This window comes from Trachurus trachurus (genome assembly GCF_905171665.1).
Source record: "Trachurus trachurus genome assembly, chromosome: 6".
Taxonomy (NCBI): Eukaryota; Metazoa; Chordata; class Actinopteri; order Carangiformes; family Carangidae; genus Trachurus; species Trachurus trachurus.
The window spans coordinates 10712584-10728818 of NC_139897.1; the positions used below are offsets into that span (position 1 = coordinate 10712584).

General features: G+C 44.4%; 1 protein-coding gene across 2 annotated transcripts in view; it reads right to left on the reverse strand.

The window, feature by feature from the left end:
* Window positions 1-16235, reverse strand: part of reln (reelin) — a gene marked incomplete at its 5' end in the record, with an annotated part of 88675 nt that overhangs the window by 50206 nt on the left and 22234 nt on the right. For both annotated transcript variants that reach the window (XM_083974039.1, XM_083974038.1), the window contains one exon: window positions 3850-3988. In XM_083974039.1, coding sequence (XP_083830165.1) covers window positions 3850-3988 — 139 coding nt within the window. The remainder of the gene's footprint in view (window positions 1-3849; window positions 3989-16235) is intronic.

The window sequence follows — 16235 nt, forward strand, 5'->3', positions numbered from 1 at the left end:
CAAATTTGAATTGATCACTTTATCCTGTGACTGAGCCGCCATGTTTCCAAACAGGACATCTGCACCTGATGCTTTTGTTTTATTTTACACTGTTTTCAGGGTCCTGAATGATCTCTAGTGCATGGGTCTGAAATTTTAGCTGCACATCTGCATTATAGTATCTAAAATGACTGCGACCCATGTGCAGGAGTGGACTGATATCAACAGTGGACTGTAGTGTACTATACGGTACAGTTGTGTGCATATCTGCACACAGACCAGCCCCCTCCAGACAGATGGCAGTATTAACAATGCAACAAGACCCAGCATAATTACAATATCGGAACCATTTCTTTTCAATTAAAGCTAACAAGACAAGAGAGTGTTTGAGCACCCACCTGCCCTCCATCTCTTCATTTCTATTTCTCCACCTAATTGCTCCAACAAGTGGCTTCAATCTGTCTCGGTCTCCACATAGAAACAGGTAGCAGTGATGCAGACACAAGAACGTACACGACCAAAAGCATATATTGTATGGTATATATTAATACACACACACACACACACACACACACACACACACACACACACACACACATTTGAACACACACTTACATTGCATGCCATGACACACACGAACAGTGTGCTATTAGATCTGCAGGCACCCGTCTCCTCAGGGGATCATTTTGGAAGGGGGGGTGGGGGGGCTCACATCCAGTAATTAAAGCAATCTCCAACCCAGCAGCTGTCTGAGTCCCACAGGGAGTCGGTACAAAACACTACAGCTCAAAAACACATCTCACACACATACCAATAAACAATGACATGTTCATTCAGGGCTCCATGTTTGCATCCAGCACCCAGACACAAGCAAGAGTTCTGTAACGGTGGGTTGAATATTCTTCTCTGAAGGTAGCTGTAGTTGGTTACATATAAAACCCTGTGTACACACACACACACACACACAGCACCGACTGCTGCCTTGGGGCTGGAAGTGAAGCAGAATAAAGGCAAAGAAAGGAACACACAGACCAGTGCATCTTTGCATTCACCAGAGGAAGCTATTAACCATTCTCACCTCTGCTAAGTGCAGCAAAGCATTCAGTACATTGTGTGGCATTGTGGACTGTCATGTCTGCACAAGAAGAATAAAAAGTGGGGCACAACTATGTTTTATGCAATCATTAAAGCCTGAGTTGGTTTTTATTTTGTGTAAGAAAGGGTTTTCTCTTGGCCTGAGTAAGAGTAAGATGGAACTGATGGTTCCCTTTGAACATTAAACTATCAAATAATTCTTCAGTAACGACATAAAGAAGTATCTTCCAATGTTACAGCTTAAAATTGCTTTGCTTTATATAGGATCTACACTGATATAAAACAGAAAAGTTTGCTTTCTAAAGGACTGACTGATATCATATAGCAACTATAAAAACTGTTCTCATGGATGTACGTCTGCTCCTTCCTCCTCCACCTTCTCTGCCTCCTCTCCTCCAAGGCCTCCACATCTCTTTAGGTGGCAATTTACAGCCACCCAGAAAATGAGTTCTTCTCGATCCCCACGTCACTGCACTCTATCACACTCCGGCTAGTGATCTGTTACCAGGAACACTCCCACAATATCGCCCATAAAACTGCTCATGGGCCCCATATTAATGCAGCGTCGGGCCGGGCCCCAGCCCTGTGAAGGACGTAGGATGTCTGTGGCTTTAATTCAAACACTCATGGACACCGCTTGTGGAAAATGGTCCTTGTATCCATCAGGGCACAAGTGTTGTGCGCAAGGGCAGGACATTGCATTATTTACATTTTGTGCTGTCAAGACAAATGTCTGTTCTGTGACATCCATAGCTCTATATTTTTATCATCGTGGTTGACTTTTAAACTGACTGTGGCATTTGTCACAAAACTGCATTTCTGCAGCCCATTCATATAAACCAAGATGCTGAAGTATGACAGACAACGGCAGCCTCACACATGGATTTGATCCTGCCCTCAGGAGTAACAACTCTGACAGTGCGCTCCTGAGAAATTTGATGTGGCACCCAAGGTGGCCCTGGTTTTGGACACAGGGGCCTCGCCTGCTGAATTCCCCCCACTGAGTTGTGCAGACGGGGATATACTGTTGGAGATGGAAGCTGTGAACTGTAACAGGGTGCAGTGAGTGTGTGCGTGTGTGTGCGAGAGAGAGGAGCAGTCTCTAGCCAGCTGGAGTGTGACTGGCTGACTTTGATAAGGTCAGCCGCAGGGGTCCCTATTGTCATATAGTGGTGGCCCCCTGCCAGCCCCACTGTCATCAGCATTGGCATACCGCTGTGGTTTACACTTGCACGCAAACACACGGCTCATGCGCTGACACACACACAAATACGGAGGAAACGCACAGTCCTAGTAAGCTGACACATACTCAACAGTAAATGTGTTTGCTGGCAGACAAAAAAGCCAGTAAATCTGTTTGGGTCTGTGGATATTGTCTAAATGGCGGCTCCACTTCAGCAAATTCCCGAGCTGAATCCTTTTTCTGTCAGTCTGTCCATAAAAGTCTCTGTCTGAAAGTCTATCGAGTCCCTCCAGGAATTCACTGAAAGATTTTTGCAAATGCTGCCAAAGTGTTTAATTTAGTTGTGGCTTTTATGAAACACTGGTGTGCAATTTGCAATGTCTTTCAAGTTCTGAAAGAGGATGACTGGTGATAAAAAAGAAAAGGAGGGATTAGTCTGCAGTTTGATTTGACTATCCAGCCATTCAAATCTCTGATGATAATAATAATAATGCTTTTAACTTTGTGTTTCGTTTAAAAATACACTGGGCTGTCCTGGATTTAAAAAAGTCTGAGATTTGACTTGTCAAGTGTATGAATACTGTGAAGACTGAAATTCTTCAAGATCTTTGCCCCATGCAAAGTCACAGCAGCACGCACAGCACCACATTACAGAGTTATCTGAATACTCCCTTTTCCTCTACGCTTCTCCCACAACAGCTGCTAATTGCATTTTGACTGATTATCAGCATGAGGCCGTAAATCACCAGCCAAGAGAACTAGAGGGAAAGAGAGTTGGAGGGTGTTTCCAACAGATAGAGATGGAGAAAATGATGAAGAGCGAGATAAACCATAGGAGGGAGGGGGGGGTTAGAAAATAGGAAAGACCAAGGCTGTTCTTAAAAGTGCACATCTAGAGCCATTTTCTCTTGGGCCAAGGTTTCAGGGAATGTCTCTACCTGTGAGATGTAAGCTGCTTGCCCCTGAATAATAGTACAAAAAACTAATAATAAATAGTAAAGTAATAGAAGATCAATCAAATGATTTTTTTTTTTTGGGGTGCCAAACGTGTGTGCGCATCACACCCATCCTCGGGGGATGGGTGTGATGCGCACACATGACCAACAGCTTACATTTTTCCAACGAGAAGGGCGAGCGAGCCCATTGAATGAGAGGATGGGGATATTTCCGTTAATTCTCAGCAGGGCATAAAACACACACAGACGTTCACACCTGCTACTGCAAAGGCCATGTCGAGCAAGGTAATTAGGGGATATACACACACGCCAAGTCTGTCCCTGGTTTCACCTCTTTCCAGCCATCATGCATGCTCTCTCTCTGACAGGATGGCCTTTTAACATCCTGTCTGCAGCCCCCAACAAAGAAAACACCACCCATGATGTGAGCTGATCTCTAAGGCTCCACGGGTCAATATGCGGCCACATAACATTAACGGATATTATTGTTAGAGTTTATGACTTCCATGTCAGGGTTAGATGTGCAGCAGCTGTAAAGGTCCTTGTCTGTGTCACAAGGCTCATTCATTTGCAATTTCTCCGTCTTACACTCTGTTAGACTCATTCTTTTCTTCGCATGTACATTCAGTGACTTACAGGAAGTTGACGCAGCCAGTGCCGGGTGGTGGAGCGATCCAAACAAAGCTGAAGCTGGTGGAGGGCTGGTGGCTAACGTGGGAAGCGACCACACTGCAAACAAACTGGGTCCCCCCAAACTGACGCTCTGGTATCACACCTGGAGAAGAGAGAGGAGGAGAGAAAAGGTGAGATACCAAAAAGACAAAGTGAATGAGCTGTATGTTCATCAGCCTCCTCGAAACGTCGCCTTCAGAAGCTGGAATGTCAGAAAACAACACGCAAAGACAAACAATAACTAAAACACAGATGTGGTGTAAGGGGTTATATTTAATTTATGGCCTCCTGGGGTGAAAATTTGCTTTTGGTAGCCGGCTCTCACTAGTTTCCCACTGGCAGTCTTTTAAAAATTAATACACACACTGCTGCATACTCATAGACTTACTTTTGCAAAACTGTGATGGATTACCGAAACTATCTCAAGCAAGTCTGTTCAGGTTGAATTTATGCAGTAGTGAAATAAAAGAAGACAAGTAGCAACATATAAAAATAAAACATGGTGTGCTGTGTGAGATGATTTGCAGCAAAGTCAAACCTATCAACTCGTGTACAATTAAAAGTCTGAACTACAGAGTCAAAGCGAAGCACTGATGTCTGAGTTGAACATACATATCCACTCCACCCTGTCCTCCCTTCTTTCCATTAGCTTTTTACTCCTTCCTTCACTCGTTTGATCCCATGCCATTGTACTATTAATTCTTCCATCCACTGGCATCCTGCAGTTTTCTTTTTCTTCTTTCATTGCTTCCTGCCTCACACCCATTGCTCACCCACCTTCTCCCCTTTGCTTTTTTTTCCCCTCTTCACTTCTCTCCTTTCATCATTCATTTTTTTTCCAGGACCCCCTCCTTCTTCTTCTCTCCGTCCCTGTGAGCCGTCACTACATAATGAGGGTCTGAGTCCGGCTATGATTGCACCGATGGAATGACATCATGTCACACAATCTTTCCTTCATATCACAGAGGGCAAGGGCAGGATGCCACCAGACTCATCAATCAGTGTGCGGACGTACAGAACAGTTTAATTATTTACCGTAAGTAAACAGCGTTGTAGTGACCAAACTGTGCAGGGACTACTGAAACTGGAGTGTGCATTTTCACAGACACATCTCCCAGACAGATAATCTGGCCATTTGTCATAATTCAACAACACCAAGTCAACACCGTGGTCCAGTGCCCACAGAGCAAACACATTCAGCCGCTTTAAAAATGTATGTGATGACCCATCTGTGTATTAAGCTGTGCTGTGAGCTGCAGTGCTGTGCCGGCTGGCCTCTGCTCTACACAACCTTCAAACACAACCCTCTGCTCTCTCCTCTCTACTCCTCTCCTCTCCTCAATCACAACTCGCATCCCTGAAAACATAATCAGCTATGATTAATAACATCTGAGCTTTAACATCCCCTGGATCGATGTGCAAATCAATATGCAAAGACAGTGCATGTGTGCGTCTGTGTCTGCGTGTGTGGTTCAAAACTAATTATTTAAAAAGAAATAATTCCGCCCATTTCTGACAGTAATAAATTTGCCACACAGACTGCATCCATAAATACACACAATGTCGACAGCACCGTAAATGTGTCTGTTTGACTCTGCCAGCTGTGTGTGTGCGCGTATATTTGTGTGTGTGTGTTCATTTGTAGTGTTGTGCAGAATTTATGCTGATGTGTATGCGCACGATGGTACAAACAAACCTAGTTATCAATGCTGTCGGATGAAAAACTAAGAAAAACAACCTTGTTTTTCTTTTTTTCTTTACATGTATTTATTGCACCCTGCGGGATTTCCAAAGGTTTTCTTCAACCCAGGAGTTGTAAATTTTCTAATCATGTAGAGAAACATCAAACTCTTTAATTGGACTTCAAACTGATAATCAAAAGCTAAGTGATTTAAGAGGTTTTCACATGACTACAACATATTGTGACATTGTGTGCAAGTACATGCATCATGCGGCCCCTAATGTGTCAGATTTACGAGGTGTCAAGCGAAGCGGCCCTACAAGGAGCTGCTGGTGTGTAATAAGAGACTGAGATGTAATCACCCTCTAATAGTACTGCTGTTCTCCAATCACCTCGGCTGCAACCTCTCAGTGTAATGGCTGCGATTTACTCCTAAGCAAACACGTACACACTCACACGGGATACGCAAACACACATTACTGTCTCGGGTTATTGCTGTGTTGTTTGTTTGCGCATGATCCCCTCAGCAGCCTATCTTTACTGCCAACATACAGAACAGCAGAAATAGTTTCTGTGCTGGTTCTTATGAAGCACTCAGGGAAGCATGCACCGACATACCCATACATCTTCCCTTCTTTTTTTTGTACCCCCTCTGACAGAAAACACTGCCATTTTCAAAACAATTTCCTTGCTGTTACGTGCCACAAATTTACTGCTACAACAAGGGCAGGCGAGACAACAGTTTTGGAACTAATTGTACAATTTTGTGGCAGATGAAGAGACGGAGAAGTGCTATGAATCTTTCTCACCGCACTGCCATGGTGCAATTTGAGAATCCCTGCAGATGTGCATAATACAAGCTTAGCTCGTGTGGCAATGAAAACACTTTGTGGAAAAGCTGCAAAGACAAACAGACAGAGAGAAAAGTGGCGACAGAGCTGAGCAGCAGCAGAGTGAACAGAGGAGACAGCAGAAGGAGAGAGTAAAGGGCTGTGGCAGTATGGACAGAAGGACAGAGATAATGAATCTCTCATTCATTTACATTTTGAGTCCTACTACTGTTATGATAATACCACCATAACTAACATCCCCCAAAGTTAATACAAACACACAATTCAACAAATTGACAAAACACTGTGTGAAAATGAGGTAAATATAAAGACAGTAACAGACAGGGACAGAGATACGAGGTGATACAGAGAGAGAGGTAGAAAGAGGAACTGATGGTATGGCTGAAGAAAAACAGAGAGCAGTTTGGCTAGGGCGAAGATGAAAAGGCAGACTGATGCACTCCAGGACACAGCAGCGCTGGGACTCGACACCACTCACAGAATTTCTATTCCCACTTGAAAAATACACTCAGGCGTAAAAATGCAAATAGCGAAACTAGTCCCTTTCATGTTGGGGTGTGGAGAGAGAGAGAGAGAGAGAGAGAGAGAGAGAGAGAGAGAGAGAGAGAGAGAGAGAGAGAGAGAGAGAGAGAGAGAGAGAGAGAGAAATCACAATTATTCAATGAGATCCAAATCCCAAACGTTCCAGTAAAGCAACAAGCTGTAGTGAACCTGGAAAACAGAAACTCTGACATTCCTGGTTCTATCCGGGGAGATGAGCAGAAAAACAGTCAGTTTCATCATTGTGAAATGAAAAATATATAACAGAGCCCTTCCTGTGTCCTTGTGAGCCGGGGTCACACAAACAACTAACACAGTTTGCTCAGATTATCTTTGAGTGGGATGGATGTTAACTTTCCTTTATGTGCTTGTATTCGTATTTCATATTTATTTGCTTTGTCTTTTTTTATTCCCACATTTTCATAAATGTAATTTCAGCACGTTGCAGTTGTACTAATTAAAAGCTTCTGTTAGCAGGTGATCATGAAGCAAAAAAACAAACCAAAAAACTTTTACTTCATGTTTTGTTTTTTGCTGTTTTTTTCCCCACATTTATTTATTTTTTTTAATCACACAATCAGCCTCATGCAGAACTCACCTACTGAGCTGACAATGACCTAAGTTGTAGCTGCAGCACAAATGCCGCTGGTGATGTTAGATCAGTATCACCAGAGGTCGCATCCAAATTCATTAAGCAGCCAGGGTTCTTGGAGGCAACCGCACATCAACAGTCAAATACATGCATGCTCAAACACACACACAAACGCACGCAGTTCTTTCACATGCAGATTGGGCACTTATGAGCTGTCGGCAGTGATTAATGGCAAGGGAAGATGACCTGCTAACTCCCACGGTATGACTGGGCAGAGCATGTTTCATAAATATGAACCCACACACTCTCTCACACACACTCTCACACACACACAAATGCCTTTACATGGATTGTTGGGCATGGCCACACAAAAACTCACTGAGATATAAAGAAACACAGGAAATGGGTGTGTGTGAATTTCAAGGGTCACGTGTTGGTTGTAGGACTGTAACCCCAACATCAATCTCTGCTGGTAATTGCAGTGAATTTTTAAAGCGTCCCATAAAAAGGAAGTGGGAAGTTCACTGCCACTTCTTTATTCATATTCAGTCCGCCCATGTCTGAAGCAACAAAGACTTCTCTCCACTTTTGCCCCTCCATCTAGTCTTCCTCTTTCAAATACGCAAACGCGTCAATTCACATCTGTCTGCGTCCTCTTTAACTTCTCTCTGCTCAGACAGGGCATTTTTATCTGTCTTTATATCTCACTTTGCAAAGCTAATGAGCTCTCTGCAGCCAAGCTCAAAACAAGTCAAATACATGGAGTGAGAATTCTCCCTGATGGAGCAGATGGGCAATCGGTGGCTCAGCCTGGCAGCAGCTTCACACTGTAGGACCAGCAGGAGCCGGTCTAACTGGCATTAGAACTGATAGATAGGCTTTGTGGCAGAGTGCTGAGGATCCGAGAGGCACCATTCAAATTGATGTGCACATTTACCAGAATCATTCAGAGTTTATACGCACCATTTGACATCTGGTCAGTACCAAATAGCTACTGGGATTTGCAGCCATTGCAGTCACACAACTGTCCTTCGGCAATAGCTGGCTCTGCAGCAACAGAAAACTATTAGTTTGGGGGACCTGTCTGTGTTTTATGTGACTGTATCTGTTCCAGATAAATACTTTTAAGATGATTCAGTACAGTGAAGGAACATTTTTGATTCCCTCTCTATGTCACTAAGGAATTGCTGAGAGGAAGGCAGTGGGAAAATACACTTCAGTCCCTAAAGGCAAGAGGAATCTGGGAGCTTGTTGCTTCCTTTCCCCCCAGCAGTGAATCTAGTAAGCTGGTCCTGCTTTCCCTTTACTGGAGTGATTGTTATTAATGAATTCATGTATGCCTTTAATGCGAGAGAACACGCACACAGAACCATAAATACACAATGCACATGACCCTGTACGTCTGTGCAAACACACAGAAGAGCAACCATGAAAAGAATATTAAAAAATCCATGTGCGTGCATAGCAGTTTGCTCAGAGCGTTAATGAAAGTGCTATGAAGTAGTGTAATGTGCTGTAAGGAGATTAGGCTATTTGATTTTTGTCTGGGGAATTTATATATGTCACCAATCACTATACACTTTTTGATTAAACACAGAAAAGTAGGTCTCATTTAAAAGAAAAGATTAAAGTTTATAATGCACATCTTTTGTCTTCTAGGCCTGTTGTGTGCATGGCTGTGGTGTGTGTATGTATGCGCACACAGACAGATAATGGCCTTATAAACAGTGATCATTCTCCCACTTGTTCAGACTTAGAAATTCAAAGTATACCACCCCAGATAATTTGGAGAGCAAGCCCATTAAAGGCTCATATTTCATGTGGTAATTTTCAAAACCTGTCATAAACCTATTGGAGCATTAACATGTGTTATTAAAAGCGTGTGAATGTATGGGAATCTGTCAAAAGGCAGAATAATGCCTCCGTCAACATGTTGCAGGAGAAGGCCACACAATGGCAACATAAATGATACATCACAACAGTACTGACAGCCTGAGTAGGGACCCCATACACTTTTATGTGAGTGTGTGTGCATGTTTGTGTGCGCCTGTTGCGTCGCATTCACCCTTTCTCCCCAATACTATCTTCAGCTGGTCCACTGCGGGGTCTCACGGCGCATGACAACCTCACTCTGCTCTGCCATTGGCTGAAACAGGCATCCATCTCAGCATCTGACAGTCACACTGCCATGGAGACTGGTTGGCAGCACTGTGGTGATGGCAGGGGTCCGGCACAGTGTTGCCAGGAGGACGCTGTGTGTTAATATGGGTGGTGAGGGATGCCAGTGGCCAGGGGAAAAGGGGGTAAGAGACTCTGTGGGAAAAAGTGAAGTGGAGACGTTTGCCACTTGAATGAAAGAGCGTTTAAATGGAAGTAAAGGACACCTGGAGGTCTGCTGAGCGGCGCAAGAGAGACTTACCGTGCATGTGTGTGTGTTTACATTATCATGTTTTTCCATGTGTTCACACTACATGCAATTGGATGTTGTGTGAAAGAAGCCATGTGTGTAAATAAAATGTATGTATTCATGCCCTCACTCTAAGAACCTGACCACTTTTTGCCTGTGCATACATTCACAGAAGAATTGCTCTTTCATTTAGGCTTCCATTGTATCTCACAGCATCCATCATCCATCATCCATAAACTGTTGAAGGCGAGGCCACACACACACCCACACACACGCACAAACATAGACACACATTGTAGGAGCTGCCAGCATGGCGCTGACCAGCTGAAAGAAAGCACTGTACACAACAGCACATGGTCATATGTGGACAATAATTTAGTAAAAGTAATCTACTAATTTAATCATTGCTTATTCTGCTGTAATACACCTCATGTATGTTGCATCTATCAAGACTAAAAACTGAAAATATGAAGAAAATAATAATAGTAATTGCTTGAGGCTGTGAACTGCTTCCATTCAATGATCAAGAGCTACAAGCCATACAAGCATGGATGATAAATGGCAAATAGGAGCACTAGTGGAGCAGAATATACCCCCCTGAACTAATGTGTCATAATTGAAATGAATGTTGTTCTGAATCAAACAAGTGCTGTGTGTTTTGGAGCCCAAGCCCGTATGATAGATGAGGCCTCTACTTCTTTGCATAGCCCTGCAATCCATCTCAACGCTGCACCCACATAATTGCAAGCACACATGAACTACACCCAAATGCATATACACACGTGTGAAAGACACAAGATCAGTCGGATGATCAGAAATGATGGAAAGAATAATTTAGGGAGTGAAACTAAAGGTGAGTAGTCAAAAACCTGGTCAAAAAATGTACTGACAACAGTGATGACTATTCAAAAAACACAATTTAGATTAAAAAAAAAAAAATCTTTCTCCCATGTAAGTGTGACTGAAAAGTGGGGCTGATTATTGTACTGTAAAACACCTCATATGGTATATGAGGTGTAGCCTATTACAGTACAGGTTTTGCTTCTTTTTGGTAATGTTTCAACATTCTCAGAGCTCAGACGTTAATTTGTGAGCACAATGTTATTATTATCATATGATATTAATTATAATACAATAAAAACTGGATTTTGCGTTCCCTTCTGTTTTTATGAGTCAAATAGAAAAACAGGGGCCTGCACAAAAATGGTTTCAGTGTGTGTTATATAAACCATTGAAGTGTTGCTTAGAGGCCTAATTGGAGCAACATAGCCAAGCCTGCTTGGTGCTAGTGGTGTGAGGCCTGTGGAGCAGCACCCAGTGGAAGACAGCCAGCTCCGTGCCCCAGGAGAAGCTTACTACACTGGGTGGCAAAGTCACTGAACCACCCCCCCCCCAACACCCCTCTAGTCCTTGAGCACCTACTTCTTCTTCCTTCCTTCCAACCATCCGTCCCTCCCGTGCGTCCAGCCCTCAGTGAGTCCCATGAGCGGCTGCCTTCTGTGGGTGTGTGTCATTGTAGCTTGGCAGGCACACACCACAGCTTTACCGGCAGGCGCCAGGGCTAATTTGATTTTTAATTCAACACGACTCCTCAGCTAATAGTTTGAGCTGGGGATTAATTAATCTGATTTGACTTGTGCTAATTTCTTGCACCCACGTCCCTGCTCCCCACCCGTCAATTCAGCAAACAAACAAACTGGTGAGGCAGCGGTCTCGCAGGCTCTGTCACACACACATGTTGAGTATGAGAGACAGAGACCTGGGGCGACAGGTGAGGAGCCAGTGGAAGCCATGGGAAAGCGAGGCGCGGCGCCTGTGTTGCATTTGCATGCACGTGTGCATACAGCATGTGTGTGTATCTGACTGTGTTTACGGAGGAGGCTGGAGCGGAGCCTGGTCTGACAGAGGAGTGCTGGGAGGCAGTGAACTAATCATGGCAACAGCCTGGCTCTCGTAAGGAGGGCGAAACATAGAGAAGGTCACCAACTATTTTCGCTGCCAAAATATGGGTCAGATTGGATCTGGGTGAGCTGCTCACACATAGAAAAAAATGTATAGAATGTAAAAAAAAATAAGCATTTCTATCCATCTCACAGGCTTTTAAATGGTCAAGGACCAGATCCAGTCAGGCCCTACAGGGAGAAACCAGAAGACCCACTAAGCGTCCTCTTCTCACAGAGTCAGAGAGAGCACTTCTGCTGTTTCTAATACTCTCTGTAACGGAACTTTAAAAATGAATAGACTTCAGAGTGCAGCCTGGATGGCGTGCACCTTGTGCAGAAGACTTTATAAAATCACTCGCTCTCAGTTTGCACACCAAACCCACAGATGCCCACACACTTGCAAGGTGCATGCGGAGGTTTTTGAGTATAAGGAGTTTTATATCACAACACAACAAAGATAAATTTCAAAGTCAACTTGCCTCTGTGTTGAAATGATGCAAACCCACTAGTGTTCCCAGAAATGTGTCAAACTGAGCAGTCTTTGAGTCAAAGCGCTCTCTGTCGTTATTCTATCTTTATTTCTCTCTCTTCTCTCTGGCATGTAACCAACCTCTCTGCATGGCAGAAAATAACATTGCTCCGCTCAAGAGAGACCACACATGGGAGAAACAGCCTACGCCTGCTGCTCTCTCCTGCAGGATAAAAAATAAAAAATAAATAAAAAATAAAACTGCCCAACAGCTCACACACCACTTTGAAATCTCTATCACAGTCAGTCCAGCTCCTGGTTTCTCTTATTTCTGATCTCTGTGTCACTGTGGACCCTTTTTCTGCCTTATATTTGGATGCAAAAAAATACAGCGAAAAAAAGGAAAAAGCATTCTCAGCATGTGCATACAAATTTTTGTGAGCTCCGGCAAAAAGCAAATAGAAACACAAGCGCCCATGCACGCTCGCTCGCAGACACAAATCGATGCGCACATGCATGCACACAGACGTGCATACTGAACACTACATACACATACAAATGTAAGCACACCTAGTGGTGCTGTGGGAGTTCAAAGAAAGGACTATGTTTTTCCAAGAGAGCTGGTGTACACTAAGTGAACCAGTAAATTCCCAGCAGCAGTGCTCCAGCAGGTCTACTGTACCATCGCACCTGAGAAGCAAGACCTATGCTGTTGCGACGTATGGTCAGCACTAATGCATCGGAGTCTGATGTGGGTCTACCATAAATTAATAATGCACTATGTTGTATTCTGTTTGAATTCTTTGAAGGTGGGGCTGCTTTTTGCTTCTGAAGAGGTTGTGGCACATGGAGAGAAGCTGCATGACTTGCAATGCATAATCACCCAAGCATTCCTCTGGACTCTGAGAGCACCCAAATGCTTAGCCACCTGTTAGCATCGCCAGGCAGTGAGAGATCAGTGGGGGAGGACATGCTGGGCAACGGGAGGGACAGAACTGAGGCTCAGCCCAGTGGAGGGTGGTGAGAGAGTTGGGGAAGACCTGTGCCAGCAAAGATGGGAGATTTACAGCAAGCCAACCAAGCTGATCTCAAGTCTGATCTAACGCTGTGCTGCAGAGAACACAAATCACCTCCCATACATAACCCTGTCCCTGACAACTCATTTCATCTTCCGCACTAATGAATTCATCATCAGGAGGGATCTGCCTCTGGGTGCCTCAGCCCTGAGCAGAGAAGGAGTAATGGCTTAGATAAGTCATCATCGTCATTATTAACATCACTGGCATCACAAACAGCACCTTGCCTCTGTTCAGCCAAACAGCTCAGGAGCAACAGTTTAGGAGTGAGTGGCGTCCTTGGCACGGAGTTGCAACAGGGGAACTTTGGAGGTGTTCAAGGTTATTGTAAGGAGGGATGTCAGCACAAACGTTGTCACCGATTGCACATCCAAAGTGTGAGAATCAGCATGAGAGTGTGTATGTCAATGGAATTTGAATATGTTGTGGTATGAGTGGATAAGTCAGTGAGTGTGAGAGCTCTTATGGCAGCAAGCAAGTGAGTATGTGTGTGCATGTGTGGATCTGTGTGTGCATGAAGGAGTCTAAGCGGCGCAGTCAGGGAGCTGTCAGCCGAGAGCCAGGGAGCAGGCTGATCACAGGGCTGTAGTGCGTTTGAAGTCTCCTAGGGACTGACAGCTTCTCTCCCCATGGGAACCTCTTCCCTTGCCCCTTTTCTCCTCCCTGCACCACCCTTTCTCTATATCACTCCTCTTTATGCTGCATCTCTCCCTACACACAGTGTCTCCCTCTCAGTTTTTCTTCCTCCCATTGATGGAGGGAGTATGCGGAAGCACACTTGCGCTCTCTTGGGACTGTTAGTAGCGCGTTTGAGAAAACACAGAGGTTTCCAAAACAAGGCTTTGTTCAGTAGGAAGCATCGTGTCTCTGTAAATACTGACATGATGAGCTGCCATCTCTCATAGTCTGACATTCTGGCTGACATTCAATCTGGCTTGGTGGCAAGAGGGCGCAGACAGCCGACCTTCAGCCTTGAGATGGATGAGGCTGTGGATATCTGGATTTGAATGTATAATTGCGCATAATAGGAGAAAAAGGCCATTCATTACTGTGCATCTCTACATGTTTCCGTTTCGGCCCTGTTCAATGTGTGGATGGCATGATTACACTTTTGGCTGCACACCCTTGCTAGCCCCTCCTCCGCAGGTCAAGGTGCAGCAGGATTTCATCTCTAATCTGGCTGTGTGTTAGCATGAGCCCATCCGTCATGGGGACAGAGTGTCGGCTGGATGTCCCTGTCACTAAGCTGTCCATTTTGTCAGACAGCCAGATCCGTCATATTGAGATGGGGACTGATCCTTTCTAGCAGAAGCCAACCACACCGCAAATACATACAAATATGCAAATTAACGACAAAATAAACATCACCCTGCAAACGAGCCATCCATCAATGACCACTTTCTCAGCAGCTCAGCATTGGCACGGCAACACCAATCAGCCACTCCGTCAGAGGGAGTGATGGAACGCCATCCTCTCATCTTCCTTCTCTGCCTCCCCATCTTATATCAGCATACTGTCCGCCTTTCATTGGTCCCTATTTGCCATTTTTCATGCACACTTCCTCTAATTTTCTCCTCTCACTCTCCACTCACATTCATTCCCTTAATCTCAAACACTTTGTCACCCACATGTTGGCATTTTTGCCTATCCATTTTCCTCTCCGTCTATTTTCAAAGCTCTCTCCTCCTTTCAAGTGCCTTTTGTTCATCATCATAATTACTACATAGCTGAAGACGTTTAGAACGAACGCATTTTCTGTCTTTGTGTTTGAATGGATAATGATTTGATGGGAAACATTTTGCCATTAGGGGAGGGAATACAAATCTGACCGCATGTGACATGTTTCTTTCCATCCAGGCTCTGGCTGGCGAGGTCCAATACATCACCTCATCACTGCTGCGCGACATACAACAATCAACTGTTCTTTTGTGTACCAGAACCAAATAAATCAAAATTATGATATTGTACATAAGTCATTGTTTTCATCGTAAAGTCTTTGACAGACAGCAGTTTGAACGTGGTGTGAGTTCCTTACAGAAAGCCAAGACGCTGGGATGGAAAGAAAGAGCTCTTAATGGAATAAAAGTCGAAGGAGGGAAAAACACGGAGCAGTTGGAATTCTCCAGCAGCTGAGTCAGTCCAGACTCATGTTGCTTTTCTGGCAGAGAGTATAGACATCCCCTCCACAAGTTACACACACATACTAACGTAGCGTTTCTAAGTTTCACTGTAAAACATCTGCTGTGGTGTCTAATGAGTAATTATGTTGTCAAACTCCACTACACAAAAGAAAGGAATGAATCACTTTACACGCGCTGCCTCGTCCATTAACTGTGTATTATGACTACGTAACGCGCAAAATGACATGTTGAGTCTTTCCTGCCTGTGCCTGGCACCTTCAGACGGGATCATTGTTGCGGCTGTGCCTGAGCCAGACTAGTTTATCGGGCCCCTTATGGGCAAATACCACAGTCAATTTACACTGTGTGTTCTCCCGCCTTCAAGTGGGCACAGCTCCCAAACATAACATTGTTTTTAGCTCCGGTTTGTCTGATTCTGCACTAGTCAAAGCAAAACAATTACGGCATCATAAAGGTCTGTGGTTAGCCGCCCGGTGGCTAGTGGGGAACCTCCTGCCTATAGGCGGAGGAGGAATGAGCCTTGGGCAACCAGAGCAGCAGTTCAGCCCAGAAGCCAAAAATACGGCACTCCACAGACTGCTCTGATTGCTGCCCCAATTGCTCCATCACACTCCAGCTAATTCGACAATGAGTGGGTGTTGAATTCTGAC